The sequence below is a fragment of the Aquila chrysaetos genome, chromosome 2 (genome assembly GCF_900496995.4).
Source record: "Aquila chrysaetos chrysaetos chromosome 2, bAquChr1.4, whole genome shotgun sequence".
NCBI classification, from domain to species: domain Eukaryota; kingdom Metazoa; phylum Chordata; class Aves; order Accipitriformes; family Accipitridae; genus Aquila; species Aquila chrysaetos.
This window is the reverse complement of record NC_044005.1, coordinates 6212234-6230107: the sequence shown is the minus strand read 5'-3', so window position 1 is coordinate 6230107 and position 17874 is coordinate 6212234. Positions and strand designations below refer to the sequence as shown.

General features: G+C 39.2%; 1 protein-coding gene across 12 annotated transcripts in view; it reads right to left on the bottom strand.

The window, feature by feature from the left end:
* Positions 1–781: 781 nt before the first annotated feature.
* The window catches only part of KIAA0586 (KIAA0586 ortholog), a 74804-nt gene continuing 57711 nt past the window's right edge, over positions 782–17874 (bottom strand). For 9 of the 12 annotated variants that reach the window (XM_030001813.2, XM_030001766.2, XM_030001793.2 and 6 more), the window contains 2 exons: positions 5883–5948; positions 782–1190 (listed from right to left, as the gene is read on the bottom strand). In XM_030001813.2, coding sequence (XP_029857673.1) covers positions 1045–1190; positions 5883–5948 — 212 coding nt within the window. In that variant the 3' untranslated portion in view covers positions 782–1044. The other 3 variants (XM_030001831.2, XM_030001840.2, XM_041128311.1) reach the window with 2 other exon arrangements.

Below are 17874 nucleotides of genomic sequence, written 5' to 3'. Positions count from 1 at the left end.
TGGGGCAGACAATCCTACCTTCCTCCCCAGCCACTGCTGGATCGACCATGTTGTCCTGATTGAGGCAATAAAAAACTGAGCAGTCCCTGCAAGGGTGACTAGACATTATCACGCTTCTGAAGGGTTGAGACTGCAGCAACTAGCTCTGTCTCTTGAGAAGGAGAAATTTACATTAAAAAATATAAACAAATAACCTTACGCACACAATCTCTCATTCAGACATGTTTCAAGATGGGAAAAAATCTTTAGGGAAACAAACATCAAAATGCTGAAAAATTCTTGTAGTTCTAAAAGAAGAAATTAGTCATCACAACAATACAAACTCTAATGGTCTCTTTTACATACAATTTTGAATTACTGTCTTGTGATAGCAGTCTTTTAAGGATGAACAAGCTCTGAAGATACCTAGAAACACAATTTTCTTGCAAACTTTAGTTTCAAATGTATTTCCCTTTGGCTCAACATTTTGACATTATATTGAGCCAAGCATTTTTTTCCATCAGCGAGACAGACTTTTGCCATGGATTTTAATATCAATCCCCTCCACGTTCAGAGAATCACAGAATGGTTTGGGTTGGAAGGCACCTTAAAGACCATCTAGTTCCAACCCCCCTGCCACGGGCAGGGACACCTTCCACTAGCCCAGGTTGCTCAAAGCCCCATCCAACCTGGCCTTGAACACTGCCAGGGATGGGGCATCCACAGCTTCTCTGGGCAACCTGTTCCAGTGCCTCAACAGCCTCATTCTGACAGAAACACACAAATGACAGTACATACAATAAATATTTAAATTGCCTTTATTGACTTAAGCTACAATGATTCTGAGAGAATTGCGTTTTATTTGCTTAAAAATACCTGATATATTCACAAACAGAATCATTGCCTAAATTTATAATCATAACAAAATTATAAGAAAAGTAGTAGAAAGTAAACAGTACTGAAAGACTGGTATTTGGATGAAACACCCAGACTATCACACTAGGCAAACAAATGTACCAATGACAAAAATCTTCAGACAGCGACTGTCATAAAAAGCCACAAGCTTTAAAATGTATCTGCCCCTGAAGAAGCTGAATCGCCATGTATACTACTCATACTCTGTTCTTCGTTATCTATGTTCATGGAAGGCAGCTTCACTGACACCTTTGCCGCAGAAACATGTGAATTTAAATGTGGGGCAGCATCCTCTCCTAAAAAAAAATTAAAAAAGCAGAACAAAACACATTATTTGCTGTCTATGACAAACAACTAAACTGTACTGAAGTAATCTCCATATTGCATCACTCCATGGAAATACAAAGACACAGACATCCTTACTGTCGACAGCTTTGAGGCATTTCAAAGAGTGCTGCTTTAGCCATCACAGTTCTCTTTATCAGGTAACAAAGGGATTAATTTATTTGCATATAGAGACTGGGTTGTATATACATACAGATACACACACATGCACACGTACATATATAAACTTCAAATATGTATACTGGCGTTTTCCACATAAATGAAATGAGATCCACAGATACTAACAGTATTTCTAAATTCCATCTATATGTCTATGTCTGTTTGCATCAAACCCTTAGAAAACATTCAGATTGTTCAAGACCACATATCCATGTACAATCATAAAAATCAAAGCAATACAAGTTGAAGCCATTGGCTACAAGTCCTACGGAGAAAAACACCCTATCAATGCTTCAGCTGTCCAAAACACAAGTGAGAAGTTGTTTTAGCTCTTCCCTATCTCCAACCCATTTCCCTAACTCATTAAGGGTCCTTCTTGCTACTCCTTTGTGGTTTATCTCCCTTCTTTCATCCTCTAACAGACTCCAGAGGAAATGTACACAGCCTCCCCCTTGGAGACGTGGCTTGCAGGACTTTACGAGCCACGTTCATCTTCCAGCAAGCCTGAGATGGCTCCTTGCCACTTCCCAGTCTTGCGATCTGACCCTGCAAAACGTGGGAGAGGGACAAGCCCCGGCGGAGCCCAGCCACCGCCGTGCCAGCAGCCCCTGCAAGGAAGAGAGACGCGTCGTGCAGAGCTTCCAGCAGCCCTGGCTGCTGAGCAGCTGTGAAAGATCACGGCAGTGCTGAAAAGTTCTCCCGTCTGGGAACCACGGGAGGGGTAGAAAACAACCTGCAGCCAGACACCAGAGATGGGAAGGGAGAGGGGTCATGGGCAAAAGTTACTATATTTAGCCAGAGGAAGGAGACAAGATGAATCAATACAGGGAGCAGCGGGAGCAAGACATGAATCAGGCTACAGACACGGAGTGAAGGAGAACGGGAAAAATGGCACTGGCTGAATGGTACAACATTCACAAAACTACGGAGAGAGCATTTTGAGATTTCAGTTGCCCTTGGGACATTTATTTTAAGTGCAGCAGCTACAAGCAAAACAAACATACATAAGTCCGTGTGCAACAGCAAAGGCTCTCTTGGAGTTTGTTCTTATTCCAATAAGCTATAACAATTCTCCCTTCCTCTGTGATAGACTAGGTAATTAAAACGCTATTTTCCCAATAAACCCAAGAAGTTAGGCTTTCTTTCACCCCAGTTAATTATCTACTATGTCACTGTAGTAGTAATCTGCTTTCATCTGACTTGTAGCAAAGCATGCTTCAAAAGGCTAATTAAAACAACAAAACCCCACTGCTAAAATAAAATTTCATCCGGTGTTTTTCATGCTAGAACAGCAGCCAAGAGCCTAGGATGTCAAACACGAACGAGGCCAAAGACAGTAAAGCCAGTACATGGAGCAACCTCTGCCAGCCAAGCCTCCTGCCCCCCGGGAAGGCAGGGGAGGGCTCTGGAGAGGTAGCAAGAGCACAAGAGCATTTTTTTGTGCCCCCAGGGAACCAACACGTCACCTGCTCGCCACAGCTGCTTACGCGCTTTGCAAGAAGCGTTGTCCATAGTTTCACTAGACTACCCTCAGTAGCTGGACAGCTTTCATCACCCCCAGCCCAAACTCCTCTACAAAGCACAGCTGCCAACGTTTGGGTTGGCGTGGACCTGAGCAAACCTAACACACGAGCAGTAAGAAGACATGAGAAATCCTACGTCTTCTGAACATGATTCGAAAGCACATTTATGGTAACACCACAAAGATGTGCAAGAAATATATGTGTTTTGTTTTTCCAGAAGTACTTCCATGAGCTTAGTCTGTAGCCATGTTTGCGTGATAAAAATAGGTTATTCAGAAGGGGAACTGAAGAAATGCAAAGTGTTTATTTGGTTAGACGTGAAGCTGACACACAGTAAAGACATGAATGTGTAATGCCCGAGGAAACTTTGTAAGTCATCCTAGACGCTAAAGCAACTCTCCAACACTATATGTAGTTTGATGCTTTCAAAGCTTGACTTTGTTAATAATTTCCACAGTCATGTCACATTCCATGATGTCATTGTTTCAACAGCTGTTTTCAGGTTTGTTAAAAAAAAAAAAAAAAAAAAAAAAAAAAAAAAAAAAAAAAAAAAAAAAAGGAGGGGAAAAAAAAGTATATTCCCTTATCCCAAGGCTCTATAGTAACTTCCCAAGTATTTGATTCTGGGGTGCTGAAAGAAAGTATCATATTAGTCTACATTCTTCCTAACACATACTCTAATATATTTTACAGACGTACTATAGTTCAATTTTATGATAGATATAAAATGGTAAAAGGACAGAAAAATTAAAAGAGGAATTCCATCTACTTGCTCAACAGAAAAGTTACCAGGTCCTGAGTTATCTAAATAGCCTTAAAAATAAGCTTAAAAATACCCAAAGTAAACATTTGCCTTTTTTAAAGACAGAAATCTGAAGTCTTTGACTTTGTTAGACGCATGTAGAAAATACAGAACCTGGATTTTCAGCATTCTAACTGTAAAAAAAGTACAGATATCCTATTTCAGCTACATGGGGGATTCTGCTCCATGACTGTAACTTTCCAGGATAGAAAGCTGCTAGTCCTGAAACTCTACGCTGGCCCAAAGATACAACTACTAAGTTGTTCTCACATGTGCTTTAACATTATCACCTCTTGCTTAATCTAACCTCATGCATGCACAGTGCATAAAACACATTCATATATACATCTAGAGATGGGTATGTGAATAAATACACAAAAAGAAGCACACAGGTTTAAATGTTTGTATTCCTGCTCATATATATGTTTTTAGGCATACATATTTACTGATGTCAGGATCTGCCTTTTGCTGTACACCAGTGATAATGTTTGTATAGTCCCTGGCCAGCTCCTTCTTTAACAATGGGATATATTTCTTCCCCCCCCACCCCCCATCAGAGAACAGCTCATAACCAATGCTAAGATGGTTTCCTCTTAAACATTGAGCTCTTCACTGCCACAAATATGCAAATTGAAATGGTGCTCATAATCTTCTGATATGCCATAAAAATGGAATGGAAAATTCCTCCATTTACAAAGCAAGGCAGGGCAGGGCAGGAAGGCAGGTGATCTTCACAGCTTTTTTCCCTCTTTCGAGGCTCTGGAAGTACTCAGTACAATTTTGTAATCATGTGCTTAGATGTATTTATAAAAATTTTCCTTGTTAAAATCCAATAATTGGAACATGTGACCTGAGGTGACCTCCAGTTCTCCAAATTCATTGTCACTGTCTAATAGAGTACATTCATATAAACTGTGAAAACTGACACTCTTAGTAAGTGTGTAAGGGTGCTTGACTGGTAGAAACTCAACAGTGACTGAAAACATCTTGGTGACCCACTGACGGAAAAGGTCAGATTTCAGATTAGAGATTTTTCCTGTTCTTGGCAATCTATAACAAATTCATGTACAGTACTAAATTTCCAGATCTTTGTTTAACAGAAACATAAAAATTAATGGTGTGTCAACCATCCGGTGACCTGTGAAGGGAGTTTTTCTCTAAGAGGTACCGTCACACAGAGAGTATGCTATATACAAGTGTATCGTGAATGTATGCCAAATGGAAAAGGAATTAAACACGCTGAAGGGAGGTTTGGTTACTAATACCATATGGCAACAATAAGAACAAAGAAAAATGTTTAAATCTTTCTTTTTAAATTTTTCTATTTGGCAAAATAAAAAGACTAAACAAGTCTGACTTTTAAGCCAAATAAAACCCACGTGCTTTAACTCCTTCAAGTCGGTGTACATACATTAAATAAAACTTCTATTTTTAATCTATCCGGATGTAAACCAGACCCATATCTTGTAAGTGAAAAGAGCTATCTTCAAGACAATAAATAGGGAGGGGTTTGAAGGATCAGGACCCAGGTTATTGTTTCAGTATAAAACCAGAATCATAATTACTGTAATTACCTACATATTACTTCCTAAAATTTAAAAACAAACATCACCCCCCAGCAACCCTCCCTCTACTCTCTAATTTAACAACTGAGGCAGCTAACTTCTAGAGCAAGAATAAACTTCCAAGCATATGTAAAAACAACTCCAGTGCAGTGCTCTCATTCCTTTAATAGCACGGGTTGATATGAATGGCTTGTTTCTTCTTCTGCCAGATTCCAGCTGCTTCACTTTGTTTATTACTGACTTCAAAGTTTAAAACACTGTCCTGTCCCAACAAATAACTTCCTCCAGATGGCATTATCTCAAGTGTTTAGAGCACTAGGGATAGCACAGCACCTGCAGATCTGTAACTCAGCATCTTAAAATCTTCAGTGAAAGTTCCTTTTTTTTTTTTTTTCTGTGCCATTCCCCCATTTTGCTCTTTCCCTACAAAAAAAAAAAGATTTACATCTAGGATATAGTTACAAAGACCATTAGCAGGGAAACAGAGTTGTCAGAAATTCTTTATAGTAATGACTGTAAAGTAAAGTAGAAAACCTACAAGTCCACAGGTAACAGAACCACTATCAGTAGAAACACTTTATCTGCCCCTCTTACCTGTAAGTAAAGATGTGAGATATGTATTTGTGCCAGTGGGTGTCCAATCTGTGTCTCCATGGATATCTGTATGGTACCAAAGAAAAATTCACTCATTTTCGTACGTGGTTATACAGGCAAGTTACCAAATATAGCAACCCAAGAAGCAGCATTTTCAGCAAAATCAAAATTATTCCAGGCTTGCTGGGCTAACATATACTGATAAGAAACACCCATATTTTGATGTAAGCAATTCTGAAGGCTACACTGAAAGGAGAAAATACACTGCAATGTCAGTCATGTTACTAATTATAATTATATATAGTATTTCCAGTTCAGACGCATGTCTACCTATACCCAGCTATTAATCCAATGCTTCTGGAATTTAATGGCTTATACAGTTTAAAGTGGGTGTGGTAAGGAACTAGTCACATGGCCTCGAGATGGTAAAGAATACAACATTCTCAGGAATAATCAGGACCATCAACAGTTTCTCAAATAATCCAATTGTTTGGACAAAATTATTCTCCATTCATTAGAAATTATAGCTCCTCCACTTTTCTAACCTTGGCCACCTTGAATCCGTATGCATATTTATGTTACTGTGGAGAAGGTGTCCTTTCTCAGCTCTGCCAGAAATGAAGCAAAAATGCTTAAGCATGTGTGCTTTTTAGGGCACGGACTCTGTAAATGCTTTGCTAAGCATAGGGCCCCTGCCTGCAGGTCAGACCGCCCGCCACTAGGATAGAAATACAAAAAGCAAGAACAAGATGCTCTGCAAATGCATGCAGTTCTGTTTTCGTAACTCAGAAAGAGACTGCCCCTAACTTAGCCGGTTTCATGACAAACAGAAAAGAATCTAGGCAAACTTAGGCCAAATTTCTAGGGCTGAGTTACATGAAAGGGATAGATTTACAATTAAAACACTTCAGTTGTTTTACAGAAATGGACTGACATCTGTAGGACCTGAGCCAAAAATGTCTGGATTTAAAAGCATGAGTCTACTGCTTGAGCTGAAAAAACACGGTTTCATTCTCAAAGGCTTCAGCCAACTCATAAACCTCCATAAGTGGGCCACAGACACCAGCGGAGACAGAAAACTATATAGTATGAGTTCAGTTCAAGTTTTGACCTAAACTTGGCAAATTCCACCTTCCCATGGTGTAATGTACTTACAGAAACTCTGCATACAAGCACACAGAAAATAAACGTGCATACACACACACGCTTTTCTTTTTGTTTGTTTGTTTAAACCCTAATGTATATCCTAGCTATAAATATTTCTGAAAGAAAATAAATTCAGATCCCAAGTCAGTAAAGGAGGGTGGGACGCAGGCTAAGCAGCTAACAAATTTTCAAAGCAGAATATTTGAAAATTATTTTTCCTCCTCTCACATCTGAGTTCAAGGTTCAGTGTTTTTCCAAAACATGTTATATTCCCACCAATAGCAACGCTAAACAGAAGAAAAACTAGGAATACATAAAATAAACTAGAACCAGATTTTTCAAAATCCTAACACAGAGACCGGTAGGGAAGGGCAGACAGAAAGCAGCTCCAAAAACATCTAGGAATAAGATTGCAGAGTTTACTAAATAAATATTTCCTTTTGGTGCCTAAAATCTGCTCCGCTTCTTTAGGTCTGGCATATTTTGCTCTGTAGAATATCTCATTGCTTAACAAGTTCGTTCCCTGGCCACAACTCTTGCTGTTGTTTCCCAGCAAATCACTTCCAAAAGATGTGTAATGATCTTTCCAAATAACTACAACAATTATTAATACTAAGAAGAAATATTAAAAGTCAGTTTGATTTTTCTGTACAGATGCCTGTGATTTTTGGATGTGCAATTGGCTAGAAATAAATAGTCTTTTCTTAACTTTTAAGCAGTGCTGTTTCTTGACTGCAACCATTTTCTCGAGGCGAACTGAGATGAGGAGTCTGTGGTAAACCTTGAACCAGCAGCTTTTATTTCAAAATAAAAAAAGAAGGAGTTGGTTCATTACTGGTCCAGAGTCCTTGAAAAACACCAGGAAAATGTGTATCTTGTGCAAGGGCTGGGGGGATGAGTAATCTCTAAATCCACAAGAGACAACCTAGGTAAACAGCTGGTGGAATCAGGAGAATCTGACAAGTGATAATTAAAAACTGCATATCTAATTGTGTAATTAATATTTTATTTCTTCAGTAAAACTAAGTGTCACCTACGTACCAATCTTTTTCTCATTTTCTGCGAGATCTAACAGGCAAGTGGACAGGAAGGTAATTTTAAAAGTATGCTTCTATAATATATTCAGCTCTGTTATTCACACCTTCATGTTTGGGGATCCAAGAGATATATTAATGCCAGTATCTGAAGCAAAATAAAGAAGCTCAAAAAAACCCCAACAAACCAACTCAAATGATCCATAGTGGGAATTCACACACTAAATTCTAAGATAAAGTTATGCAGACTTCCCTCAGGATGCAGAATCATTCACTGCAATCCTAGCAGCAGGACTGGCTCCACAGAGACCTCCTATCTTAACAATATTAATTGCAGCAATACTGCCTCCAGCCTATCTACATCATACCACAGTGCTAGACATAATAGCATTCATAGCCTACATGGGGAGTGGCAAGTAAAAAAAAAAAATTTAAAAAATCAAATCATCTTTTTAATTCTTAAAAGTTACATGGCCTGTTTTTATTTAAAAATAATTAAAAAATAAATTACACAAATAATTACAGTTGAACAAACAAATTCAGTGATGTTTCATCATAAATAAGGGTTGCAGTGTGTTTGAAGATGAACATCTTTCCAGTTGACACTTAAAATGAAGATGGGCGTCCCAGTAAGGGGATCCCCTAAGCAAATGATGTTCTTTTATAAGTTAGCCTACTGGCCAGGATACATATTGGGTTACTCTGGAGTCCCATCCTGCCTTCAGATCAATTTGGCCCACGCAGTTAAGTTACCAACAGTTACCAACATGCTGCTTTTACGTACTCTTTGATGCGTGGTTGTCCGTATCACTTGGGATGCACATATGACAATCTCTACTTATCAGACACGTTCAGTATGTTGCAGGTCAAGACTGAGCACGTTATCCGCAGCAATGCTTGCACTGCATACGCTTACTAAGCATCGCACACTATCCAGCCCTATTAACTCCTCAGCTACATGACTATTAAAAAAATGGTTAGGAATGTTAAGAGGACAACTTTCAGTGAATCGGCGTGCAAAGTCACAAGGTACTTCCTATCACTTAAGAGTGTGATGGGAGACCTTGATGAGCTCCCTCAAACAGACAAGATTTCCTGGGCAAGGAGGTTACATCCCCTCCAGCCATGGCAGCAATCTGCACCAGATTTGAATGAAAGCTAGGGGATGGGCATCAGGAAGAAAACAGAAAACTTTCTGTACTGCACTAACTGAAGGGCAGTGCTGCAAGGCAGAATTTTCTCATTGCACGTCACTCTTCACATGTAATGGACTCACTAAACGCATTCTTATAATAAAAAATTAAATAAGATATATTCAGCATGAAAAAACTGTTCAAACAACAAGTGTTTTTCTAGATGGCCACAAACAAAATAGTTGTGTTTCTCTGTTCTGAATACTTAAATACTCACATGACCCTAAGCATTTGTTTTGATGATTTTCACTTACAAAGTCACGGGATTCTCCATATGGAGAGAGTTTGCCAAAACTCCTATTACTGCACTACCATTACAAAGATCTGGCATATTAAAATGCTTATACCTACAGCACAATTACTTGATTTTTGTAATTACGCCTTTTAAAAAGGAGATGATGAATATTTTCCCCAGAAAAAAACAAAACAAGACAGAACAAAACTAGCCCTACACAGTTAGCATTTTCCAGTGATGCGTTCTAATAAACACTGGGATGTCTCTATGCACATTTCTAGCACATATACTGACAAACTTGTTAAAAAGATCTCCTTTCAAGCCATTTGTTTAACAGCAGAAGATGGGCACTAAAGGTCTTACCATTCGTGCATATCAATTAACTTTGAAAAATGTATTAGGAATAAGCAATTCTAGGAAGTTTAGAGAAGCAAGCAATTTTTCTATTAGCTCAGCAAGAATACTGTAGCAATCTACATAAGCAAGCATATGTTCAAATAAGGAAAACATTAAATGTCTTTACTGGAAGATCTGCTGGGAGACCACCATTATGCAAGTGTCCAGAGCCTATTCTGCCAAAGACTGTCTAAGCCTTCTTGAAATGAGTACCCAGTGTGATGACAAGTAACACTGCCTCTACAATTTAATGCCCAGGACCAGGAACTTGGAAGGTCTGAGAGTAAATATATGTTTTTATCCTGTGCTATGTTAAAGTTTGTTAAAATCTAAAATGTTTAAACTTTGTGCAATAGAGATAAGCATTCCTCCTTGTTAAAAAAAAAACAACAAAAAACAATCCAAGAACCTTGGTCTGTTACATGGGAAAGAGTAAAAACAAAATTCCTTTGCAATACTTGGGTGAATCTGAGCTCTAAATCAGTAGAATAAATGAACTGCAGAAACATATTGCTCTACATCTATGCTGCATATTCATCACACTACACCACCTTCTTAACTCTTTCTTGGGCACATCACTACTGATTTTAATATGATGCACCCCTCCATTTCTGCTAACCACTATAAAAAGCGTGGAAAACACTGCAGACTGCTCCCAGCAACACGGTGCCTCTTAGAGATTTCACTACCGACCAACAGTTCCCCAGCAGCAACAGTGAAACCAGCAACTGTTGTTAGCAACCCAGGAGCTGCACTGCACAAATCTTCGAGCAGCAGTCAAGCAGTGCCTTCTGAGACACTGAACATACTCGTTTGCATTAGGGTCTCATTTGGGCATATGTTCTTTACCTCTGAAGCTGCACACACACACACAGAAGTTGAAATTTTGAACGCTGGCTGCATTAACTGATGGTGACAACTCCTTCTACTATCTACTGCCAAGTTATTTTAGAAAGCATTGCAGCTCTTTGACATTCACTTTTCCCAGTTCAAGCTGTTGGTGCCAAACCTGGCTTCCACTCAGTTCATCAATACCTTTCTTCATTGCTTTGGGCCACGAGCATGATTAATACAGCCTGTAAGCCGCCTGAATGAAAATCATTTATCAGTTGTCTGGGTTTAAATATTCCTGGCCAAAATACAGGGAAATCTGCACTGCCAAGGAGCGTGTATGAAAATCCAGTCGGCACGTGTGGGAGCAGCTTCCTTGCAGAGGTGTGGGCTACCGCGTGCTGATGGGACACGACTTGTGCAGGTGAACGGCACAGACGCCTGCGTCTGTTCACTGCTCTAGAGCACACGCTGCAATTCCTGAAGTTATATGGGGTTCACAGGAGGAGCAATTATGGAAAGCTCCTTAAGAAAGCAGCTTTTGCAAACCCTCCATATATCTGACAGTGACATAAACCCAATTACTTAGCACAATCCTAATCTGCCACAATGATACCCAGTGTCTACCAGTAGGAAAAGCACAAAGGCAGAAAAAAAAAAAAAATCTTCTTTCATGTGTCTCATGGGATTTAATGGCTCCCCAGTATTTTACTTGAAGCAAATTCATTCACATTATATACACACACACATGCACTCCCAAGTTCAGGAACGCTTACTCTGCAAGTATTAGATAAATCAATCTGCTTTCTAGGAGTTTCTTGCACACGCTCACAGTAAGACCAGAAATCTTAAAAACATTATCCATTATTTTCTTTCTCTCCCTCTCTTAAATATCATGAGAGAACGGAGTCCAGAATGTACTTAAAATTCAAGGCACATAGAAGTTGGGGAATATGTTTCCCCTCATCATTACTCTGTCACTGAGAGTTACACGGCCTACACAAGAGCAGAAGAGAACAAATGCTTAAAGATTATCTTTCTTTACACAAGACAACATTTGAATGTCACTGTTATTTGATGCAATGTTGGGGGCTTTTTTAAATCTTGGAGGGAGAGAACGCACATGTTGCAAGGTCTCTCAGCACAGGACTGTCTCCTACCACGTAGGAAGCCTGGCAGAAAGGGGCCGGGATCATGCCCGGGGCCTCTCAGTCCTTCTGCAGTGCAAACCGTGATACAGTTTTACTGCCCAGGTTACAGAGTTATCCAATCCTTCCCTACTCCTTCAGAGGAGAAATAAACAGGTTAATGCAGACTCATTGTCCATTGCTCTGTATTTTTAGATAGCTCCTTGGAAAGCGAGTAGCGCAGTAGCCAAGGTGTAGCATTATTCACACAACCTACCTTTATCACGCACAGAACGTTTCCTGGAAGTGTATTCTAAATCTGATAAGAAAAATCCTCATTAAGAATCATTTGCTTGTTTAATTTTCACTTATTGAGCTTTAATGTACCATAAAAGTAAGCAATAACAACAGCGCCTTAAATAAATATTGCTTGTCTTGTACTCATTAATGTTTTAGAAGAACACAAAACTGCCTCTAGATACAGGAAGCTGCTGGAAAATAAAAACTAACCAATCACATAAACTCAAATGAGAGCTTTAAAGAATTTTTTGTTGAACACGGAGTTCAACAAAAATGTATTCTGTTCACTGTACACACGACACCAATGGGAATAAGAGCCAGTTCAAGTTCTAAGTTACCATTACTTGGGTAATAGTTTCAAGCTGCAAGGCACAGCTGTATGGGCCCAGCCAGACAGGCTATCACAGCAATGCTTTGATAGCATGGGGCCCTTAAGTGTCAGGATATAGAAAAGGCAGCAGTTGTTGGCTGTGAAAACAGTCTGATACAAACCAGATGGGGACTTACTTGATGGGCAACACAAAGGAAAACAATTGGCTCATTCAACAAAGTCAGGCCACTGCCCCAGAGAATTAACAGAAGACAATAACAGTCAACCAGAGTTGATGCAAACAAGAAACAGCCATGTGGTTACGGTTTAAGGAATTGTTTCTCCTCAGACTAAACATAAAGTTTTGATTTCTAATTCTTATATTCATTAATTTCAGTCTCGTTTACAAGCCCCCTCTTCCTCCAAAGTCTTCCGTATAATTCATTTATGTAGCACCAGCCTTCACACACCTACTTAAACAAGAAAAAAATTATATGACAAAGGCAGCTATATTAATCTAATGTTTCCTGAAGAATGCCAAGACCACAGACAACTTTCTGAACCGTGTCAGAGCAACATTGTAGGTACACAGTACACAGCGTGTTATTAGACACATTTGCATGCATATGGCAGTATATTTACTGATTCTTCTTGATTTGAAATGCATAAAGCCCAGCAGGTCACATGCTGGGTTACCAGAGTACAGATGTCTTCCAGTTTTGTGAAGAGTTCTTCTGGTTTCTTACTTAAATTTTTTCAGAAGTAAACTTCAGAGCAATTATGTTACCACCTAACAGTTTTGTTTGCCAGGCTACAGTTAAAAATCTATTAAAATAGCTATTACCAAACTTTTTTTGAAGCAATCAAAAATTTAAAAATTGGCTATTTCAGCCATAATTCAAAAAATCCCCAACCCATTCATTTTTAGAAGCTTGTAGAAGATTATGGTCCAGAATCTTAATTGCTCTTGCTGTTTTATTACAGGAAATATGAAAGTGACATGTGCAAAGGTATTTTGATTACAAATTACTTACAGAGATTGCACAATAAGTCAGACCTCTAAGGGCTTTCTGCAATTTCACTCTCAGACTAAAAACATCTGAACTTTCTTTTCATATACTTCAAAATATTCCCTCTGGCAGGCTCTGCACTGCAGTGCTCTACACAAGTGTGAACGGTTGGATGGCACGCTCTGGAAGACAGTCACATACTCGGATACCCAAGCAAGTATGTCTACAAAATGCAGTGACATACAGATGTCCTGGATGCCTTATGAAATTCCATCATCCCAGGACCTGTCAGTTTTAACACACCACCACACGTCCCCTGAGCTTCACTGCCCCTGGAGATTGCTTGAGGACTAGTTCACATATTTCCGAGCTAGTGGTGTTGCATGATGTAAACATCTAAACACATCACTTGGACCTATGATGTGTACACATGAAGTCTACTCTTCTTTATAAGTGCGTCACTTTCCACGCAGACTTGCAAAAAGCAGCTGGGTTAAAGAACTGAATGTATGGTTCTCATTTAACAGCCCACGCTGGACAGACAGAGCAAGGGAGTTTGTCCTTAAGGAAAGTAAAAAAAACTACTGAATTAATGAAGTATAGAGTCAGACCCTAATTGTCATCTTAAGTGGCTCTAGCTTTTAGCTGCTGTGGTTCTTAAGCCTGTTAGCATGGTTTTACTTCAAAAAAATTGCAGCCTTGGCTGCATTCAAAACCACCACCACATATTGTAGGTAGAAAAGTAAGGTTTTACTTCAGTTTCCTACCATAAGCACAGAGCCAACACTCCAACAAAGCCGTTGTGTGCTGCGCTCTGTCTGAGCGAAAACATCTCTCCGGCAGAATCATGAGGCTTATTTCCAAAAGCGCAGCCAAATTCTTGAAACCTCCAATGAAGGGGTGGGTTGTCACATCGTAGCAGAGAAGTTTTTGCTTGCAGTGCTGCTATTATTCATTTTTCACATCATATATATATCGAGGTCAGAACACATTTTTTACATACAGCTGAAATTTGGGGTTGAGTCTCTTCATTAGGCCGTTTCTAGAAGATTACGAATCTCAGGAACAGAGCAGCCTTTATCAAGCCTTAACCTCAGAGATACTGGCTGTCGCAGCCTTCCATTTAAAAGCAGATGAGAGAGCAGCAAAAACCTCTTTAAATCCCAGGGCTGCCTGGACAGGCAAACCCCAGTTGCTCTTGTGAAAATGGTTTTGGACGTCGTTTGTCAGAGAACGCCTCCACAAAGGACGGCATGTAAAGGCCAGCTGGAGCAGGGGGAAGCACGACTGCCCGGCCTCCATTAGTTAAAGTGAGGACTCCAGAAGGAAACTGCTCCCCCCTTACTTTTCTCCTTCTTTTTTTTTTAAATCAGGAAGGAAGCTTCATCTTCAGAAACAAGCATTCCCTGTGTAATCTCCCTGCTTGCCTGTCTCTAGGAGCGGGTCCAATTACTGAAATAAGCAACATGCTCTTTTAAGAAGTTAATCGTGTATTTACACTGTAACTCAAACTAGTAAATATTTCCCATTTATAATTTTGATTTACATAACAGGGCACAATGGCAGCTGCTAAGTAAATAAAACAATTTTCTCAAGATCTGTAATTATGGTTTTAGGATTATAAAAACAAACTAAAAAAACCCCAGAAATTAAGCAACTGCCAGCAAATTCCATGCTTTTTACTTCTACTGACGATACAATGGCCTGAGAAGGACAGAAATTGCAGCTGTTATACTGTCTTTAAACACACACAGCTCTGCCTAACTCTTGCAGTATGTACAGTGTATAAAACAAGGCCACGACATGCAACCCTGAAATTATTACTTTACTGTACCAACCTGAGTTAGGATGGAGGTCAGCAGATCATCCCATATTAAGTCTAACCTGCTTTGATTGCATAATTTTGAGCCAAAACATAAATGTAATTCTACCAGACCCAGAAAATGCGAGATACACATTTTCATTGTTCGCATATGGTTGATGATTTGTTATTTTGTATTAAAACTACATGCCTATCTGACATTAAAAAACAGAAAGAGTTAATAGAAAGTCAAAGTCATGCCATACACAAAAAGAAATAGTTACCTCCCTGCGGCCAAAGCATTGGGGAGAAAAAAAATATGCATTTTACAAAACTGCTACGTATTTTGTGCCACACTCAACAACTTTCACCCAGGTTGTTTAGAACTGTGCTTAAAAACAGTTCTTCCTTCTTTAAAAGCAAAACATAAGTTTCAGATTAGAGAAGAATGACAACACAGATACAAAGGTTCTAAATCTAAATTAAGTTTTTCTAGGTGTAGGGTTTTTTTTTTTCCCAGATGACAGCATTCATGATGAAAACCAGAACACAGTAGTCCACAGACAAAATTTAACCCATCTCCATCATTTACTACTGTTCCTTGCAAATGCTGTCGCCAAAAGCACATTTATAAGCGGTATTTCAGAGACGAAGATTTGTTGTATTTTACTTTCAAAATTAGTTTTATGGAAGATGAAAAGTGTTTTAACCAAGTTTTACATTTACACATTTGCACTATGACAAAGTGCAGTCCCATATGCAACCTCAGCAGTGAGCAACAGGTCACGCATGACAACTTTAATCCTCACTCAGCATTCCTTACCCTATTTTTAAGAAGAAAGCTACATTGGCAGACAGCGTTTCTCAAAATCAGCATGTTATCAGAGTAGCATTACCATTATTTAAATAGTATTCTTCATTTGGAAGACATCCTAGATAACATTTACTCCATGCTGTTGCCTTATTTGAAAGTTTCCTGGGCTCCTAGTCTTAAGAAATGAATTACACGGGCACTGGAAACATATTTATATTTAATTATAGGCAGTCTTTGTATCACTGTATTGAGAAGGTGGTGCTGGAAAAACCTGGCCCCTCTTCAGTGCATGAAGTAGAAGGTCTGTTTACTCCTAAAGTATCTAGAAAAATAACCAAATAAAGTACCTAGTAATGACACTGTTCATGAGCATGAAAACTGCCTGTAAGTCAAGCCCTTTCACAATATAATAACCAGTAAAATTTAAAAAAATAACATTACAATTTGACTGTGGACACCAATCAGCTAAATATCCACCTTTACTGGCCAGTTAGGCTTTATTAATAACTTTATAGCTATGCCTCGCCCCTGATAGCAGTGCAAAAATTTACAATGCATTAAAAAAGAAAAAGAAAAAAGTTTACTGTCTGAGATTGACAGCTTTTGTAAATCCCCCATCTCCTTTATAAAAGAGGTTTGGGGGCAGACAGTCACAATCTGTGGGTTATTCATCACTCACATTAAGCTACCTCCACTCTGCACATACACTCTTGTCCTAGTAATTCCTCTTCTACCCAGCCACTCGCCACACAAACAGCTGGCTCTTTCCAGTTTTTATGTTGTGCTTTAAAAAAGCTGAATCGAGAGCTCTTTAAGAACAGGTAGAGCTGAAGGGAGTCCAGCTGCCTCTGCCAAAGGATCCCCAAAATCAACACAGTGGGGAAAGCAGAAGCTGTTCCTTCTGTTGCGTTGCTCTCAGACATGCACAAGCCACTGAATTATAAAGGGCAACATCTGCCTTCCCTGCCAACCAGAAAAATAAAACAAACTCAGCACATACTGAAGACAGAAAGCCTACATTTCTCCTACCACAGTGCTATATATGTTTCTCCAAGTTGAAATACATGTTTGTAATACTCCTTGTTTTCACCTGTCACCATACAGTATCCATGCAATATGTTGGCAGCACCCAAAAGCATCAAGACTTTCCGGTCTGATACTGATGTCTTTTATAAAAGAAATGCAACTTTCACACTAAAAAAGAAATCTGAGATAAGAGGCCTACTTAAATGACTGTTAATCCAACTAAGGATGGTCATCCTCGAAGATCCTGTAGTGCATCTGCCAAGTGAACTAACACAGAGTCAGCAGCACATCTACCTGAGAGAGCTGGAATGGTTCCTGACTCCAGCTTAGCTGGCATTGATGTACCAGGCTGAAAATGATAGTGACTGAGGCGTGTAAATATATCTTATTCAGGAATCTGCCTTTGCAGGCTGTAATCTCTGGCAGAGGCTGTAGCATACTCCTGGAGGTAGTAACTCCAACCATATGCTCTGCTGAATAAGAAAAAGACAATGCTATTTCTTACAACACATCTTGTTATATTGACATACTGACGCGCATTGTTTAGAACAACTAGGAATCTCAATTTAAATGCATTTGCCATCATTGCTAACGAATAGGCATGTGAATTAAAACAGTACAAGATCATAAAAATCGAACGCCTCTTTACAACATTATGACAGAAGATACTGTGTAAAGGGACTTCAGACTCAATTATATGTATATAAATGAGTAGCAGGTTCAGGAGAGACTATTCTGATCATTTTCCGTGACCTACCACAAGACACAG